This window comes from Sinohyriopsis cumingii, chromosome 6 (assembly GCF_028554795.1).
Source record: "Sinohyriopsis cumingii isolate HCF-2022 chromosome 6, ASM2855479v2, whole genome shotgun sequence".
NCBI lineage: Eukaryota > Metazoa > Mollusca > Bivalvia > Unionida > Unionidae > Sinohyriopsis > Sinohyriopsis cumingii.
The window spans coordinates 8,214,520-8,232,127 of NC_142966.1; the positions used below are offsets into that span (position 1 = coordinate 8,214,520).

The 17,608-nt window shown below is 37.3% G+C and overlaps 1 protein-coding gene across 3 annotated transcripts in view; it reads right to left on the bottom strand.

Annotated features, from left to right (window-relative positions):
- Positions 1–811: 811 nt before the first annotated feature.
- LOC149796332 (heat shock 70 kDa protein 12A-like) overlaps positions 812–17,608 on the bottom strand; it is a 40,262-nt gene continuing 23,465 nt past the window's right edge. For 2 of the 3 annotated variants that reach the window (XR_016421661.1, XM_089961004.1), the window contains 2 exons: positions 8,514–8,574; positions 812–2,794 (listed from right to left, as the gene is read on the bottom strand). Coding sequence is in view for 2 of the 3 variants with exons in the window: in XM_089961004.1 (XP_089817130.1) it covers positions 2,643–2,794; positions 8,514–8,574 (213 nt within the window). In the remaining variant the exon portion in view is untranslated. Of the gene's footprint in view, positions 2,795–6,190; positions 7,092–8,513; positions 8,575–17,608 lie in introns of those variants that run through there. The other variant, XM_089961005.1, reaches the window with a different exon arrangement.

The window sequence follows — 17,608 nt, forward strand, 5'->3', positions numbered from 1 at the left end:
ATGTCGTGTATAACATATCATAACATGAAAAATGGCAAAACTCCAAGGCAAGAACAATACCAAAATGTAAAACTACCATTAATGCTTAGATTGTAACGAGGGTGGGGTTGGGGATGGATGGGCGGTTTATCTGTCGCATGGAATCTACCCTATCTACAAGCTTGATTTAAATGTGAACTTACTTAAATAAATAAATTCACCATTGTTCACAGAAGAATGTAGACATAAACTGGTCTCCCCAACTGACACAACTTTATCCAACCACGGCATATTTAGGCTGTAAAGATGGGATGCAAGTCCGACTCAAAAAGAGATTTGTTTACGTCTACTGTACAATCTAATGTTCCAAATAAAAAAATACTGCAAATATCCCGTCACAAATACACTACCGTAAATATGTGTATTTCTGAATCCAGTAATCTTCTTCGCAAAAATATATCGCAACAATGTAATGTTTAGTTGTAATGTGGAATTTCAACTTAAACACTGTCACTGTGTTGTGTAGGAAAACTCAAACCGGTACTGCGCACCGTATCAAACAATGTGACATCACACCCACTGGACATTTTATGTTGACAAATCTTTTGTCTTTTGTAAAATGTTATGTTTATTTCGGTGGACGCTTAATTCTTGATTTATCGTTATCAAAACTGTATAAAATGCTCTTACTGTTTCAACTTTGCTCTGGACTATATTTTACGCACAACCAATGAATGGAAACATCGTCTATCAGAAATGAATGTGGTATGTATTAAACAAATGTGTCGTTCGAAACCTGTAGTTCCCTTTGAGCTCTGATCACACATAACACTTTGAGGATAACTGTTTTAATTAAATAAATACTTTCAATATTAAAGGCATCAGTCAATAGTAAACACCTGATAACTTATACATGATATTGGAATGCATTGATAGTGACTGTTTTAATGTCCATCCAGTAGAATGAATTAATGTTTACTTACCTATTAATAGCTCAGATGTAAAATCGAATTTAACGAAAATATACAATCGCAGGCTTTATAAATAGAAATATCACAGCTAGACATGATTAAGTTCAAATAATGTTAAGCAATCATATTGTAAAATATCACCTGTCCCAATATTTTCATCAACATTTCACCAGTCCCCTGTCACTTAATACAACATACTTGTCTGGTAGTGGTTCAGATGATTCGCTATAATCCAGGACACGATGAGCTTATCTTTGCAACCAAATTTTAGTATGATCTTCCCAAGGCCAACACTGTGTAAATGGCTTTTATCAAATCCATCATTGCCATGTCCAGGTTAGAGTTTTGTTCCTGGCAGGTACCTTGGAGTTGGCGACCAGCAAAAACCATGTATATGGCCCCTCGTACAGCAAAAACCATGTATATAGCTCCTCTTACAGCAAAACCCATGTATATGGCCCATCGTACAGCAAAAACCATGTATATGGCTCCTCGTACAGCAAAAACCATGTATATGGCCCCTCGTACAGCAAAACCCATGTATATGGCTCCTCTTACTATCCGGAAACCACGCTGACTCTGAAGCTGGAGCCATCGATAAAAGTAGGATACAAGGTCAATCAATATATGCCTGTCGTTAATTTTGCTGGCTATTGACAGCAAATGTATAGCTAGATGGTAGTCGTAAGATTAGTTGTTGCCTTTCAGCTTATACAGTTGGACAATGGATGCATACATATACTCATGCAGTATAGTTCCTTGAGTCCACGTTCACTGGAAGATTTCATTCAGTTTCTGGGCTAGGTACAAACATCCTGCTTTGTCGACTACTGCGGGCTTTTACATTTGTACCAGGTGTATTACTTTCTATTTGACAGCACACAAAATTGCTTTCCCATTTTCAACTAGCATTGGAGAATCAGCATATGATATGTTGATTTCATACCATGGCAGTGGATCAATTGCCTCCTCACTGATAGTTGAATGTTAATTAAGGATCTTCTTGGATTGTTCTGACATTTTGTTTTGCAGTATCATTTCTTTTTTGTCGTAAGTATTGTGGCGCTATCAGCATTCAGTACTGGAGACTTTTATGCATGTAATCCTTAGATAGTCTTCAAAGTATCAAATAAATTATTCATGTATCCCTATCTGCGTATAACTCAATTTCATATGCTTTCTTGCTCAGCCACGAGTCTTGTAACTCTCTGAGTTTGCATTGGACAGTCCTCCTGATGTTATTGTATGCTACCTTCTTGGATGATGAAGCACTGTCTTCTAAACTGGCTTTCAGTAGCCAATGTATCTCATTCGTAAATCTATGGCAGCATCCTTTTCATCAAATAAATAGTGATGTTTACGTGCTGTATGACCAGTAGTATTTTATGATGTTGAGTAAGCTCTGAAAGATGCACAGCATTTCTTGGTGTTTATTTCGAGTATATATTGTTGGCTGCGCAGTTATTTGTGCTAGAGCCATTTTCGCTAACGACACCGGGTCATGGCTGTTGAACTGTGCCAGCTCAGCTATTCAACAAGAAAAATCAGCTTGTCTGCCTTTCGTACATATGCAATAAGAGAGTCAGGTCTTCATAAAATTTGTCCCTGATCTCGCCTGGGTCGGTCATGGTGGGTGCATGGGCGCTGATGATACTACCTGTCTTTTTTCAGGCAGTGGGAATTTCGTTTACATTACATGTTACATGCATTGCGACAGATGAGTTCCTTTATAGCTTGCTTATTGCAAATCTGAATCGGACGTTGCATAAAAGAAAGAAAATACAACACTCGCAGGTCGTGGGGTTTGTTATCCGTCATGAAAACATACCAGATAAAAGAAAAACCTGCAATAAAACAGAACGAATACTTAAATGTATAATAATAAAACAGAACAGAACAAGTACTTAAATATGCAATACTACAAACGAGACAAATAAGATACACCACTCGCACGCCTGTATTTCAATATATCAACACGATAACACATATATTATAATACACATGACACGATGACCTTAAATATTCAAATGTTACAATTCTCTCGAATTGTGATCGCCACCTTAGGCCTATATACACTGAGTAAGATATTGTTCGTCCCGGGCCGATAGGACGCGTGCCTAGGGCTTTTATTAGGTGACAGGTGCTCGGCGTTATCGTCCTCTTCATGCTTTTTGTGCACTGATCGATCACTCACTCACTCGCAGGCATATCAATATTCAGAGTACAACATTTTGGACGATTCCACGGAAACAAATGCTGCTCAGTGCAGCTTCTCGCCTCTATATTGGATTCCATTTAATGCTTCTCAGCGGAATTTAAGGTACCCCCGTTTTGTTTTGTTTTGTTTTGGTTTTTGTTGCTTTTCAACTGAGACATTCTGTGTTTGTATTCACAAAATTGTATCCTACCGTGAATGATTGAAAAAATCGATAAGTTGATGGAATGTATGTTGTTATCGCTTCATTCATGATTATGTATATACTCCACACAATCCGCAATGTATTACCGTACGTCAAGTGACCGTTAAGGTCCGTTTTTGAATACATTGCACATCAATGCAAATGAAAATGTCACAGAAAGACATTTTGCCACCTCTCCTCTTCCTCACTAATAACTAAATCTGGGTCTCTATAAGTTAGGGCCCACACTGTTCCTATCCCTGAAACAAGATACCCACATCCATGTTCTTCTTCCAAAAGTTCACCAAATGCTTGGTCAGATCTCACAGTCTCCTAATTTGAAAGTATCCCATGTATGTGTGGGTCATAATTTGAATTGGTAGAATTTGTTCTTAGACATCTTCTGTGTCATTATACAACTGATTACTGCTGTTTTAAGGTTCGTCATTAAATTTATCGTTTTCGTTATTGGTTTATGTTAAATTTCATCATATATTTTTGAATTTGTGTATCAATATGTATAGGCTATGACGGTAGTTCCTTACATAGGAGGACGTAATTGGTCAGCCTTATTTTTGTAATCATACAACTATTGACTGCTTCTCTTCAAAGTGTTGAGCATGGAAATGTATTAACTCTGTTTTGACTTGGAACAATGACATATTCTTTCATAGTTATGTTTCCCAAATGGTAGCTATTGAATCGTTGGGGTTTTCTGTGTATCGGCAAGTTTATTCTAATACTTTTCAATACATAATATCTGTATTTTAAAAAACAGAGCAGATCTGAGAATGATCTTCTGTCAGCCATCCGTCATCTCTCTCTCTCTCTCTCTCTCTCTCTCTCTCTGTATGTATGTCTCTCTCTGTCTTTGTCTCTGTCTCTCTCTCTCTCTCTCTCTCTCTCTCTCACAAACACACACACTCCCTCCATCTATCTCATTCTTTGTCTCTGTATCTGCGTCTGTGTCTCTCTATCTCTATCTCTGTCTCTCTCTCTGTCTCTCATTCTGTCTCTTTCGTTATTTTAAATACTTTTTTATGATATCAGGTGAATGCTCTCTTTCAATAGAAAAAGGGCAACCTTTGTCGTTGGTCTAAAACGTATATACAGTGTACATGTAGAAGAAATCTGAAGTACTTTAGCTATTATGACAACAATTTACACAGCTACGCTATCAAGGATAAAAAGACATAATAGCAATGTATATGGGGATGATATATCCTTCTATTCCTTGCGATAAAGTATACATAATAGCAATGTAATATGGGGATGATATATCCTTCTATTCCTTGCGATAAAGAATACATAATAGCAATGTAATATGGGGATGATATATCCTTCTATTCCTTGCGATAAAGAATACATATTTTTTTACAGTGGCTGCAAGTGCATCAATGTGTGTTTAGACTGCTTTTTAATTCCGAAGCCTGGTTCTATGATCCAGAAGAACTTACTAATTAACAAAACAACCCAAATAGGCAATCTGAAAACCTACTTGCCCACATTCCATCTACGGTATTGTTTCGTAAGAAGATTCCATTACAAACATTAGATTTCCGTGTATTTGCTGTACTTGGGGAAAATACTGATCATTGAAGTATAAATCTAAATATATCAGACGAACCACTCCTTTGAAACACCGGCGAGTCTAATATTTTGTAAGTATGATAATGTCGCTTACATCAGTATATAATACAGAAATCACTCCTGTAACATTACAACGATTACTTCAGTGAGCTACGTACTAATTGCGTTTAATAACAAATATGAGAATATATTATCTGCAACATTTGCACGACTATACCAGAAGTAAATGTATGTACGTGCATAAGCTCTGCAAAACTTAACATTCGATGCCTTTTTTTATAATTCATAAGGTTTATTATTCCTTGCAATTCATCAGGTTTATTATTCTTTATAACTCATTAGGTGTATTATTGTTTGTAATTCATTAGGTTTAGCTTTCTTTGCAATTGATTAGGCTTAATATTCTTTGTAACGAATTAGGTTTATTGATCTTTACAATTCAACAGCTCCGGTGGCCTAATGGTTAGAGCGTCCGGCTCGGATGTGGGAGGTCATGGGTTCGATCTCCGCCGAGTCATGCCAAAGACTTACAAAAACAATACTAACAGCTGCCTCGCTTGGCGCTCATCATTAAGAGGTTAGTGTTAGGACTGGTCGGCCTGGTGTCTGCGGCATGGTGACCCAGTACTAAACATCACTCCAAACTGCCACACATCATAGCGATATGACTGACAAATTGTTAAAGCTACGTTAAAAATCCAAATCACACACACACACACACACTTTATAATTCATTAGGTCTATTTTATTTTGTAATTCATTAGGCTTAGTATTCTTTGTAATTCATTAGGTTCATTATTCTTTATAACTAATTAGGTTTAATATTGTTTGCAATTCATTAGGTTCATTATTCTTTATAACTCATTAGGTTTACTATTCTTTGTAATTCATTAGGTTCATTATTCTTTATAACTAATTAGGTTTAATATTGTTTGCAATTCATTAGGTTCATTATTCTTTGTACCTCATTAGGTATATTATTAGTAATTCATTAGGTTCATTATTCTTTGTATCTCAATAGGTATATTATTAGTAATTCATTAGGTTCATTATTTTTATAACTCATTTGGTTTAATATTCTTTGTAATTTATTAGGTTCATTATTCTTTATAACTCATTAGGTTCATTATTCTGTATAACGCATTAGGTTTATTATTCTTTAATATTCAGTAGGTTTAATATCCCATAATATTCCCTGCATATCCCTAGATTTGATATTCTTTAACTTGTATTAGAGGTATATTGGCGATCTTTATTGCACGACACCAGAAAGCGTTTTATACGCCCTTACCTGTTTGGTATTATCACGTTTTTCGCGCTGCTTCATTATCCTATTTCGTAATACATAATTGTACACTAATGGATAATTATTGCTTTACATTGTTTTAACAAAATAAAATATATGAAGCATGGTTGGAGTTTTGGTGCGATTTCTTCACGAAACAATACGAATAATCTTTTTGCTTTCTCTACTGTAACCAAAGATAGAAATATCAGCAAAAGTTCGCCATATTGCTAATAGATAAGTCAATGCAACTTGCTACCATTGTCATTGCCACATCATAATGTTGGTAGAGTTTTCTTTATGACATGAACCAATTCGAAATGTTACGCAAAACTCAAAGCTTTTGGTGAGAAAGTGCAACACAGATACGCAATCTTGGACGCCAGCATTAAAAACAAAGGTTATTAATTCTGTTTTGCGTTTTAAGTTGACACTTCGTCAGCAAGCGGTGTTTATTATTTGCCTAATTGCAATTGCCGTATCGTGACTCAATTCAATGAAAAATATGCAGTAGCTGAATTGACAGTTTTTCGTGGTTCCCATCATGTGAAGTGTTTGAAAGACTGAAGATTGTATTTTTCAATGCTCTTTTTCAGCACTATCTTCCTGCATCTTTGCTCTGCATTATATGCATAATCTATATCTCATTGTCTTCTAGTTTGCTTGTCCTTGCTATGGTATTTAATTTTCCTAAAAGCACAAGGATATACATATATACACTATTCAGTTCCAAGTTCCGTTGTTTGTAACTTCTGTAGGTCCAGCCTATCTAAGTCCACCTTCATTTCATCGGTTTCATAAAGTGGTTTTTGGTACTATTTCATAACTTCATTCCATCAACTTATTGTCATCACTATATACATATATCTGAAAACAACAAACATAGTCCAGGTTGCGTACATGAATAACGTTTATCCATGATTGTCAATAACAAGCTGTCCGAACGATTTAGTTCAAAGCATTCCAGAAAAATACTTGTTTACAATTTGATTGGAACTTCCCACTAGAATGATCCACATTTAGATGAAGTGAAAAGGTGTATAAATAGGGACTTGATAAACAAATATCTAATTCCTGTCTTAGGTCAGTCTCTGGAATCCATTTGTATTCCGAATTTATAGAAGTGTTCAGATAAACGAATCGAGAGGAACTATTTATGTAAATTAATAATTATAATTATTAAGTGCTCGTTGCTTTTGGATATATAGTACTTCGAGACTATTGTGAATTTATTCAAAGACATTCTGGATTGAATTATCTGGTACATCAGAAGACATTTAAATATATTGATGTTCATTCGGAGCATTCTATAATTTTGGATTTGTTAGGGGACAACGGGGATTTGTTTGGATTTAAATCGAATTGTACGTGTCTCTTCAATATTTACCTTTGTAACTTACAGAAATAAATTGTTGATATTACTTAAACTGTTGGTTTAACTGCCATCTATTACTTAATCTAAAACCTAGATTAGTAACAGAAATTTGAGGCATTCCGGTATCTGAACTTCTTTCAAACATTTAAGTTATTAAAAATTGAATTTTAAAATTGAATTTAACTTTGTTGCCGAATTTTAATTGTCCCAGGAAACGATTTTAATTTCATATTCTTGAGAAATCTTTAGTGAGACCAGCAAGCATTCACAATGTCATCTAATGTTGAGAACGTTGTTTCAAATCCTACTAAGGATGGGTCAGAGCCTGTGAAAAAGAATGGGTTGATTGAGCTCGCCGTATATTATGATCTTTCTGATGCGACATCATCTTTGACAAAGCAAAATATAAAGAAACATTTAAGTCAGTATTTAGTAGGAGAGGAAATGTTTGATAACAATGTTTTGTATTTGCTAATAACTTTTCTCTGTTTTTCATATATATATATATGAATTTGTATCTCTGAATTTGTATTTATTCCTACCCTCCCTCTCTCTGTCTGTCTCTCTCTCTTATATATATATATATATATATATATATATATAAGAGAGAGAGGGACAGACAGAGAGAGGGAGGGTAGGAATAAATACAAATTCAGAGAAAAGAGAAATAATTGAAAATTTAGAGAGAGACTGAGACAGAGAGAATAAATGGAAATACAAGTAAACGGGAAGCGTAACGTCGAATAAAGCATTCAAGCTGGCAGACAGAGCATGCCCCCACCTTGGCCATGACAACATTGGTCTTAATATTGCAACTTATACGTATCGGCAAAGCTTGTGAAGCTTATATGGTAATGTCGGTATAACAGTGTTGAGTATGATATGGTTAAGGAATATATCGTATAAGTTGGTACCTGATGCATATCGACACAGTGTTAACAATTGCTGTAGACTCTGGACAAACACCTGTCGTATCTGCAATGGAAAATGAACAATTATTATTCGATACGTAGTATTCATCCAAGAAGATTATTAAAGATTAAGAAAACCTCAGACATATATTACTAGAAGAGTCAGGAAATGTATAAAAAGTAATATCCATACGTATCTTGATGAGCACAAATTGGCACAGCTAATAATTATTCCTTGACTCACAAAGTTTCACTTATCAATAAGTCTTCTTTTCAGCAATGTTCGGTAAAAAAAAATCATCTCAGTCTCATACGAGTACTTTCAAATTTCAATCCGGCACAACTTTTAGAAATTGAACATCTGATAAGACTGATCCGAGATCAGTATCTTTGTATACGTGCACTTATTGTACAAAGAAAAAAGCGTCAGTTCTGATTGCTACAAGTTAAAAAGTTAGTGACTTAAATCACTTCCTACTTGCACTTATCGTAAAATGAAAGGGCGAGTCACTTCTTGTCACTACAAAATGGAAAGGAACGTAAATTGCTTCTTGCCAGCAGCTATTATAAAAATAAAATTCACGTCATTTCTGATTACTACATGTTAAATAATAGGCAATAGAGTAAAGACAGAGTTATTCCAAGTCCTCTTGTATCAGATACGTCAAGGTCACCGTCTTTTATTGAAATCAATACATTTCTTTGATTCAGCCAAGCTTCAGTATGATTTTCTCTTTGAGATTTATGAACAAATCATGTCAGACAGTTCTATACATATGCTTCTGCTATCCCTATTTAACTATTAAGGGACGCAAGAGCCTATCAAGGTCTTTTCTTGTCAGGTAATTTGAGTCTGTCCGAAAAGTGTTTTTTTTTTTTTCTAGTGAAGGTATCCTTATTCAGAGAGTAGAGTGTTGCTTTGTTTATGTTTAGTTCCACTGTGTCAATTTTACATCAGATTTAGTTTCTCTACCTGTGACTACCGGGAAAAAGGACTTCTTTGCCTATACTGGGCATTCATTTATTATTAGGCCACAACCTTGCTGGATATAAGGACGTGGTTATTCCACTAGTAACTAACATGTCTTGTTTGGATAAAACGGTTGATTCTACCAAGAGTGAACTCCATGATTTGTATCCTTCTTGCACTGTCACCAGAATTATGCCAACAACAGCTCTTGAGACTGATGTTGATCAGGAGAAAATTATTTATTTAGCTAGCACATTTATTGTTCAGACATTTAAATAGGTCACCTTAGCTCTTTTATTGAGCATTTGATAGAAATAGATAATAGTGATTATCATTTAATACATATTTACTCTGTTCTAATATAAGTTAACAAAAGACAATCACGCATTTGAAAAAAGTAAATGAAGCGAAAACAGAAACAATTTTGTAAATGAAATATGTTGAAAGAATATTTTAATGGAGATAGCACATTTAATTATTCGATCAGTTTGATTGTTCCTATCCCACACAGTGCGACATAAACGGTGGCATGTAATCTGACTCAAGTAACTCTGGTTTGATCAATCTTAAGAAATCTGGAAGAGAATTTTATTTAAAGATTTACTAAAATAGGAAGGGCAAGAACCTGTTATTTTATGAATATGAGCACTTGTTTTCTGATGCTCCAACAAGAACTAGTACAATATATCCTGACGCTGAGATTGTATGGTCTAAACCTGTGAAACAACATCCTTAAAGGATGAATCCTTTATGGCACGAAAATTTGGAAAATGGAATTCAATATTTACCGGAGAATAATTTATGGAAGCAATTAAAAATAACTGGAATCAACTTTTAGTATTGTGTCTAAACAAGATTATTCATTCCGCATGTGTATATACTATAGAAATATCAACGGTATCACCAAAAGAGACTCATTTCTAATGCCAAGAATAAACGATCGCATGGACAATCAAGAAAAGAGCAACAACAGTTTCGGCATTTTCAACTCGAGATGAAATTTGTCAGTACAGAGAAATGTTATTTAGAATGAAAAAGTCTCCGTCAACATTCCAGTGCTTAATGAACATATTAATATCTGGTCTAGATAACTGTGAGGGGTACATCGATGACTTCATCATCTACAACGATACCTGGAAAGATCATTTGAAAACGATTTGGAAATTATTCCATCGACTTAGTGACGCGGACATGACGGCTAATTTATTAAAAGTGAGGTTCGCCGTGCTTGTATCACAGTTTTAGGATAACTTATGGGACAAAGTCAAGTTAAACCCTTTGAAGTGAAGGTCCGGGCTGACTCAAGATTTCCAGTGCCAGCTGGTGAAAGGCAACTGATGCGATGTTTGGGTATTGTTGGATATTTTCGTAAAGCTTGCTCATATTTTCATAATTGCCGAAACTCTGACAAATTTAGTGAGTAAGAAGTCCATTGGTCTGATAAGTGTCGGGATAATTTTATGACAATTATAATTTATGACAATTATAATGCCGTACTTTAAAGGGCGTCAGCTTATTCAGATCCAAATTTCAGCCAGTTACTTAATATATCTGTTGATGCAAGTAAGTTAGGGGTTGCTAGATTATTAATTCAAGTAAACCAATATGTGGATCATCCAGTGTGCTATTTTTCAAAATAACAACCAAAACAAGTACTAGAAAAATTATTCCACAATCGAGAAGAAATATCGGCTTTGCTATTAGTTTCTAAACATTTGGAGGTATATAAGTAGTGAAGGGGGATCCTATAGGGTCTATGGGATTTATCATTAAAAACACCCTTGGGAACATATAGGGTCTATGTAAATTTAACATGGAGAAAAATCGTGGGAACATATAGGGTCTATGGGAATTTAACATGGAGAAAAACCCTGGGACAATATAGGGTCTATGGGAATTAACATGGCCAAAAACCCTGGGACAATATAGGGTCTATGTATATTTAACATGACCAAAAAAACCCTTGGGACTGTATAGGGTCTATGTAAAATTGAAACATAAAAAATAAAATAAAAAATAAAATAAAAAAAGGGGTAGGCAATGGAAAGGCTATCTCTTTTCGAGATATATGGCTGGCCCTGAAAAGGGCCTTTGGGTTTTTCTTCTTCTTCTTTTATCTTCTTAACTTTTTCCAACATCTTCTTAATTTGTCCATCATTCCTTTCTTCTTCTTCTTTTCTGTTTCCGGCAGCCAGTCCGGGTGGCCCATGGCCCGGAACTTCTCTTGGATTTTCATCCAGTTTGTGTTCAGTTTTTCGAATTCATCCTTTTTTCTTCTATTTTCTTCGTCTTTTCTTTCATTGGACCACTTTTCTTTGATCTTCTTGACCTCTTTGGTCAGCACATTCCTCATTAGTTCTTCAGCTTTCTTAATTTTTTCTAACCCCCACTTTGCGAAACACCAATCTGTCCATTCTACAACGTCTTCTAAAAAGCACCTTGCACTTGTCACATGATCTATTGCTTCTTTTAACTTACCCACTTTGACATACGGTAGGTTAATTAAACCTCTGATTCTCTTCTCCTCATCCTCTATCATTTCTTTCACGATGTTTACGGCTAAGTGCAGCCTGTTTACTTGTCTTGAGACGAAGTCTTTTGTCACTTCATACCTCCATTCCTGTTCAACCCTTTCTGCTACACTCAATACATCTACCATCCAATACCAACTTCCCATAAGATCGTTGTATAAAGCTGAAGCTGCTGGCATCTTCTTGTTTGCTTATTCCGTAGAATGAGCTCCAATGGCCAACACTGTTAGTTTTATACTGAAAGTGCGGACGTGAAGGAAAACATCCCCTAAAAAACATAAAATTGATCTTACCTAGATCATGACCCAACAACGCGCGGACGTGAAGGAAAACATCTCCACTTTTCTCATTTCATATAATATAACCCAAACTATACTCTCCACATACGCTAAGAAACAATAAAGAAACCCATAATCTACTATTCACACTAACTTACTTTATTAGTTACAAACACAAACACAAACACACAATCACATACACTTCCACTATTAATAAAGAGTTAGTGTTTATATTCACACTACTCTACCTACACACATTGGCTAATCGATCGTTATTTCTTTTCTAGAGTATTGGGTAGCCCTGAAAAGGGCTGTTTTTTTTGTTTGGAACTTCATTGACACCTGGTTAATGGTGGCACCTTCCAGGCCTGGCGCCACATACACATCTTATCCCCCAGTTACTTTTTACCTTTTGGGGGGATAGAGCAGAGGCAGGATATGTCGCTTCAGAATCCCAATTTTCGCTCTCTGGGATTTTGAAATTTCTTCTCTCCTTTTCCTCCTCCTCTTCTTTGTTTCTTCTTTCCTCTTTATATCTTCTTTCTTCTTCTTCTTCTTTATATCTTCTCTCCTCCTCTTCTTTGTTTCTTCTTTCCTCCTCTCTTATCCTTCCCTCCTCGACAATGGCTTCCGCGGCCAGTTCATTTAATATGCGCCTGGCATATTCCAGATGCACATGAAGCTCCAACAGTTTCTCAAGTCTCGTGTTCATTTTTTGGTGTTGATCAATCAACAAGGGTAGCTGGACTGCCGAACGAGTTTCAATTTATACTGAAAGCGCGGACGTGAAGGAAAACATCCCCTAATAACATAAAATTCATCTTACCTAGATCATGACCAAAAAACAACAACAACGCGCGGACCTAAAAGAAACACTCACTCACTTTTTTATGCTACCCATCACTATTTTAAATTTTTTTATAAATCACTTTAATAGACTATCCACATACGCAAATCAATCCAATCTAACCCCAAATATACGCTTCAAACACTAAGAAAAGATATCATTTTAATCTACTATCCACACCAACTTACTTGAGCTCTTACTAACACCAACACACCAACACATACCCTCACATCTTTTAAAAGAGTTAGTGTTTATATTCACACTACTCTACCTACACACATTGGCAAATCGATCGTTATTTCTTTTCTAGAGTATTGGGTAGCCCTGAAAAGGGCTGGGTTTTTTTTGTTTTGCTATGGCATTCTTTTTTAGTTTCTAAGAATGCGATGTCCTCTGAGGATAGACTTTCTGGCGATAGGTCTGCTTCTTCGGAAAGAGAAGAAGAACTCTTTGGTGTCGATACGACAATCGACAAAGCCTCTGTCAGCTTCAGGTTGCTGCTGCTGTTGTTGCTGTTGTTGCTGCTGTTGCTGCTGTTGCTGCTGTCTCTGAAGTCTGTACTTCTCTGTCCATTCTTCTTTCTCCCTGTTCATTTCTTCTCTGAAGAGCTCTTCTATCAGGTCTTCAGTGATTTTTAACATTCTCACATTCTCTATTTCTTCTGGCTTCGGTATCAGACTGTGTCTGACCCTATGCAAATTCACGTAGGCTTCGTTGAGCTTAGCTAGTTTGGAGCACATCTTCTTAGGAGGATGAGTCGACAATGGATGGTTAGACTTGAAACAACCCCCGGTTCTTAAAGTCAAAGCGCGGACGTGAAGGAAAACATCCCCACATGGTTTTTCGAGCCGCAACGTTCATGAGAGGGATAGTAAGAAATGAAAGAGCATCAATCCAACATTCTTATAGCTAAACAAAAGACAAAAGCATTTTTTCAAAACACAACATTTTTTATTCAAAAATCACTTAACACTAAACAACAACTCTAACATTTTTAACAATATAACATCAAACAATTTTTTTCAAATCACAGACAATTTTTCTCAATATACAACCTACTTTAAACAGGGCTGACAACGTTGTGAATGAAATTGTGATTTCCACTGTTGGAAATCATTAGGCCATTGATGGACACTACGTTTCCTAGCTTGAGACAAAAGATAAGCATAATGGTCACAAAACCATCGATCTACTTTCACATCATTTCTAGCAGAAGAACGAGGATCAAAATGAGTCACTAAATGTTCTAAGGAATAGCCCAGGCTGCGATGATGCAGAAAATACACACAGTACTGTCCACACACCAAGGAATCTGTGCCTTGTAATTTCACGTTATTGAATCGGGTGGTTTGAGCATTTCTTCTCATAAAGTCGATGATATCGTCTTCCAAAGGGGGCAATCCGTACGAATCGAAATATTCCACACATCCTTCTTGAGGAAAGTAGACGGCTACCCAATGGGTTCCTGGGAGATGACTGTCGTCCGTGTTGATCACGTAAGCTTGATGGTCTTTAGGTTTGCGATGAGGGAGTTCATCTTTAGCACAGACGACAGGATTCCAAGAAGCCGTATACGAACTGTGGTTCAAAAGGTAATAAAGTTCCCAGGTATCCATTGTTTTTTTGTGTGCTTTTTTTTCTTCTTCACAGGTAATAATAAGTTGTCAATTCGATCCTGACTTTTTGCTTGAAAATGTCTGACGAATAAACGGTTATTTGTTCTGTTTCCTCACTTTGATTCAGGAGAGCTTCGATACGATGGATCTCTTGAGTGGTTAATGGTGGACAAGAATGTTCACGCAAGTCTTTATACCACTGGTGCAACACGTCTTTGTCCGAGATGAGACTCCAAGCTTCGTCCAGATAATCGTCCAATTTTTCTTCTTGACTTAACATTAGGCATTTATCGTGTTGAATTTGACTGGGATGATCGTTTTGACATCCATAACAATTTTTCTTGATCAATTCCGTCATTTTATCGACCAAGTGTTTGGCAAAACAGGAGACTAAATGGGCTTCTTGTTCTGGCCATCTCGACTTCATCATGATATCTTCTTCGTCTTTATCTTGAGATTCTTCTCCTTCCACGGTCTCCTCACATTCCATGTCCAAAGTATCTCTAGTAGGTAAAGAGGGATAACAGTCTTCCATGGTTTCTAGTAATCTAGAATAACTTCTCTCAAACTGTTGATTTCTATCGTATTGTCGAATTCTGCATACAGGAGGACGTTCAACGTTGGATTAACAGGGTCTCGGATTGCAAACTGAATTTCCACACGAATCTGTCCGGATTTTATAGGGTGGAAATGTCCCTCGTCGCTGCCTTGGTCTGGAGTGAAATCAAAACCCCACAAAGCGTAGCCTCCTGCATAATCCTCGTACGTAATGCCGTGACTGGTGTTGGTTCCTAACTGTCCGGTGGCTTCGTACAGGGACAAGTACGATCTCAAGTAATTGTTCTGGGTAAAGTTAGGCTCAAAGGGTCGGGTACACAAGACCTTGCCGTCGCGACTGACTTCGATCTTGGACACGCCAAAGTGTTGAAACTCAAAAGGATTTTCGTTGTGGACTCCATTGAAAGATGAATTCCTGACGATACCAACAATTAAACGTTTGGGTAACTGTCCTTGGAACAGATGATCTTCGATCATGGATCGCTGTCCAGTGGGAATGGTGAAGGTTTTCACTTCCACACGTCGTATCGGATACTTGGCGGTGGTTCTACTCAACGTCTGACTGACGTCGTTTCCCACTTTGGGTAACACTTCCACACGTCGTACGTAGAGTCTGGCTTCTTGGATAACAGTTTTGTATTCATTGGCATTGGTCATCAAATGGAAAGCGGCACTACTACGATTCAGTCTCAGGCGGATATCCACGCCGTTGAGCAAATACTTTTCTTGTAACCACATGTCCAAATGCAAACGATCCATCAGTTCTAAACTTCGCCCTTGCAGAATTTTATTTCTACGTGTGTTAAACCCCACATTGTGAGGATTGTCAGCTTCTGTCAGGGCTGTGTCGTTAAACGTGTTTGCACCGGCCGTGTCAGGTTTCCATACCACGCAAGCATCCAGATGAGTATTCTTGGCTTCTTTTCCTTACGTCAAGAGATTTTCCAAGTAGGCACGATACGGGTAAGTATCCATGCTGCTGCTGACTAGTTTGTTATTTAAGTACAAGTCCACTTCGCTGAACAAGGAATGCATGAAATTGTTAACAGGAGCTACCCTATCATTGGCTCCAGGATTGCTGTTGTCCGTTTTGCTCACTTTGACTTTCAAATACAGGTAACTGCTATTTAGATCGATGTAATCTTCGGGCTGTCCTTTGATTTCAAACTCGATGGGAGCTGATTCCGTCAAAGAGGAGACGGGGTGAAATTCCACCCATTGAGATTCTTGCATCGTCATCATGGTGGGGGGCATGGCAAACAGATCCAGTTCCGTCTTGGAACAAGCGCAAGACTCTCGGTGCATCATTTTTTTTCTGTGTCTCAATAATCGAAAACGTCTAAGTCTCGAACGGTTCTTCTTTTCTTAGCCTTTCTAGCTTGAAGTCTAGTGAAAGGGTGTTTTCTTCGTCGTCTCTTTCTGCCTTGTCCTTGCTGAATGCCTGACTCGGTAGCGTGCAGAGCATTTATAGGTGTGTCTCGTCGGCCCAAAATGTCTTTGCCTGTTTGCAGCAAGACATTTTTGCCTGCCCTCATGAAGGCTTCTTTAGGGTTTTGTTTGTCGATGATGACATTTTGGAGAAATTCTTTGCCTTGCGTCAGTGCCGCATCTTTCAAGGCGTGCAATCCGCGTGTCACCATCGGTTTCAACACCGGGGCCACCGAAAGAAAGGCCGATTTTAACATGTCTCCTAAACCGTGTCCTCGCTGTCGAGCAACTCCTCGGTACACTGGATACATGACTTACTTACTTACGAGTCGTGAGAGAACCGTTTTCGAAAATGGAGTTTCACCGTGACTTTTCCTTTGGTGAATGGAATATTTTGTCCTAAATCTCCTTTTATAGTAATGTTGACTGTGTCCAAATACGACTTGCTGACGGGCAAATAGTGAGGATGGACAAATTCGCGGTGGACGTGGTAAGTGTTTCCACCTTCCTCGTCAGCGTTCGTGGCAGAATCCACTTTGAAAGGAATGACACGCAGTAACGGCACGGAGGTGTGTCCCACCACGTTGTATTCCACCACATCGGAGTACACAAAGATCAAATTCAGTCCTTGGTTCAGTTCTACCGGGGTACGAAAATACTGGGCAAAAGTCGTGTTGTCGTAAATGATTGGTAATTCGTTTTTTTCTTTTTGTACTTTCTCCCTCATCTCCATGTCACCGCCCAACATGTCAAACAATTCAGGACAAAATAAAATGGTCACGATTTTGCTCTTCTCAAATTTCATCAAGAAGCGACGAGCTACTTTGTGGTACTCCATGGTGACACTTTTGTTCTTGATCTGCTCAAAAG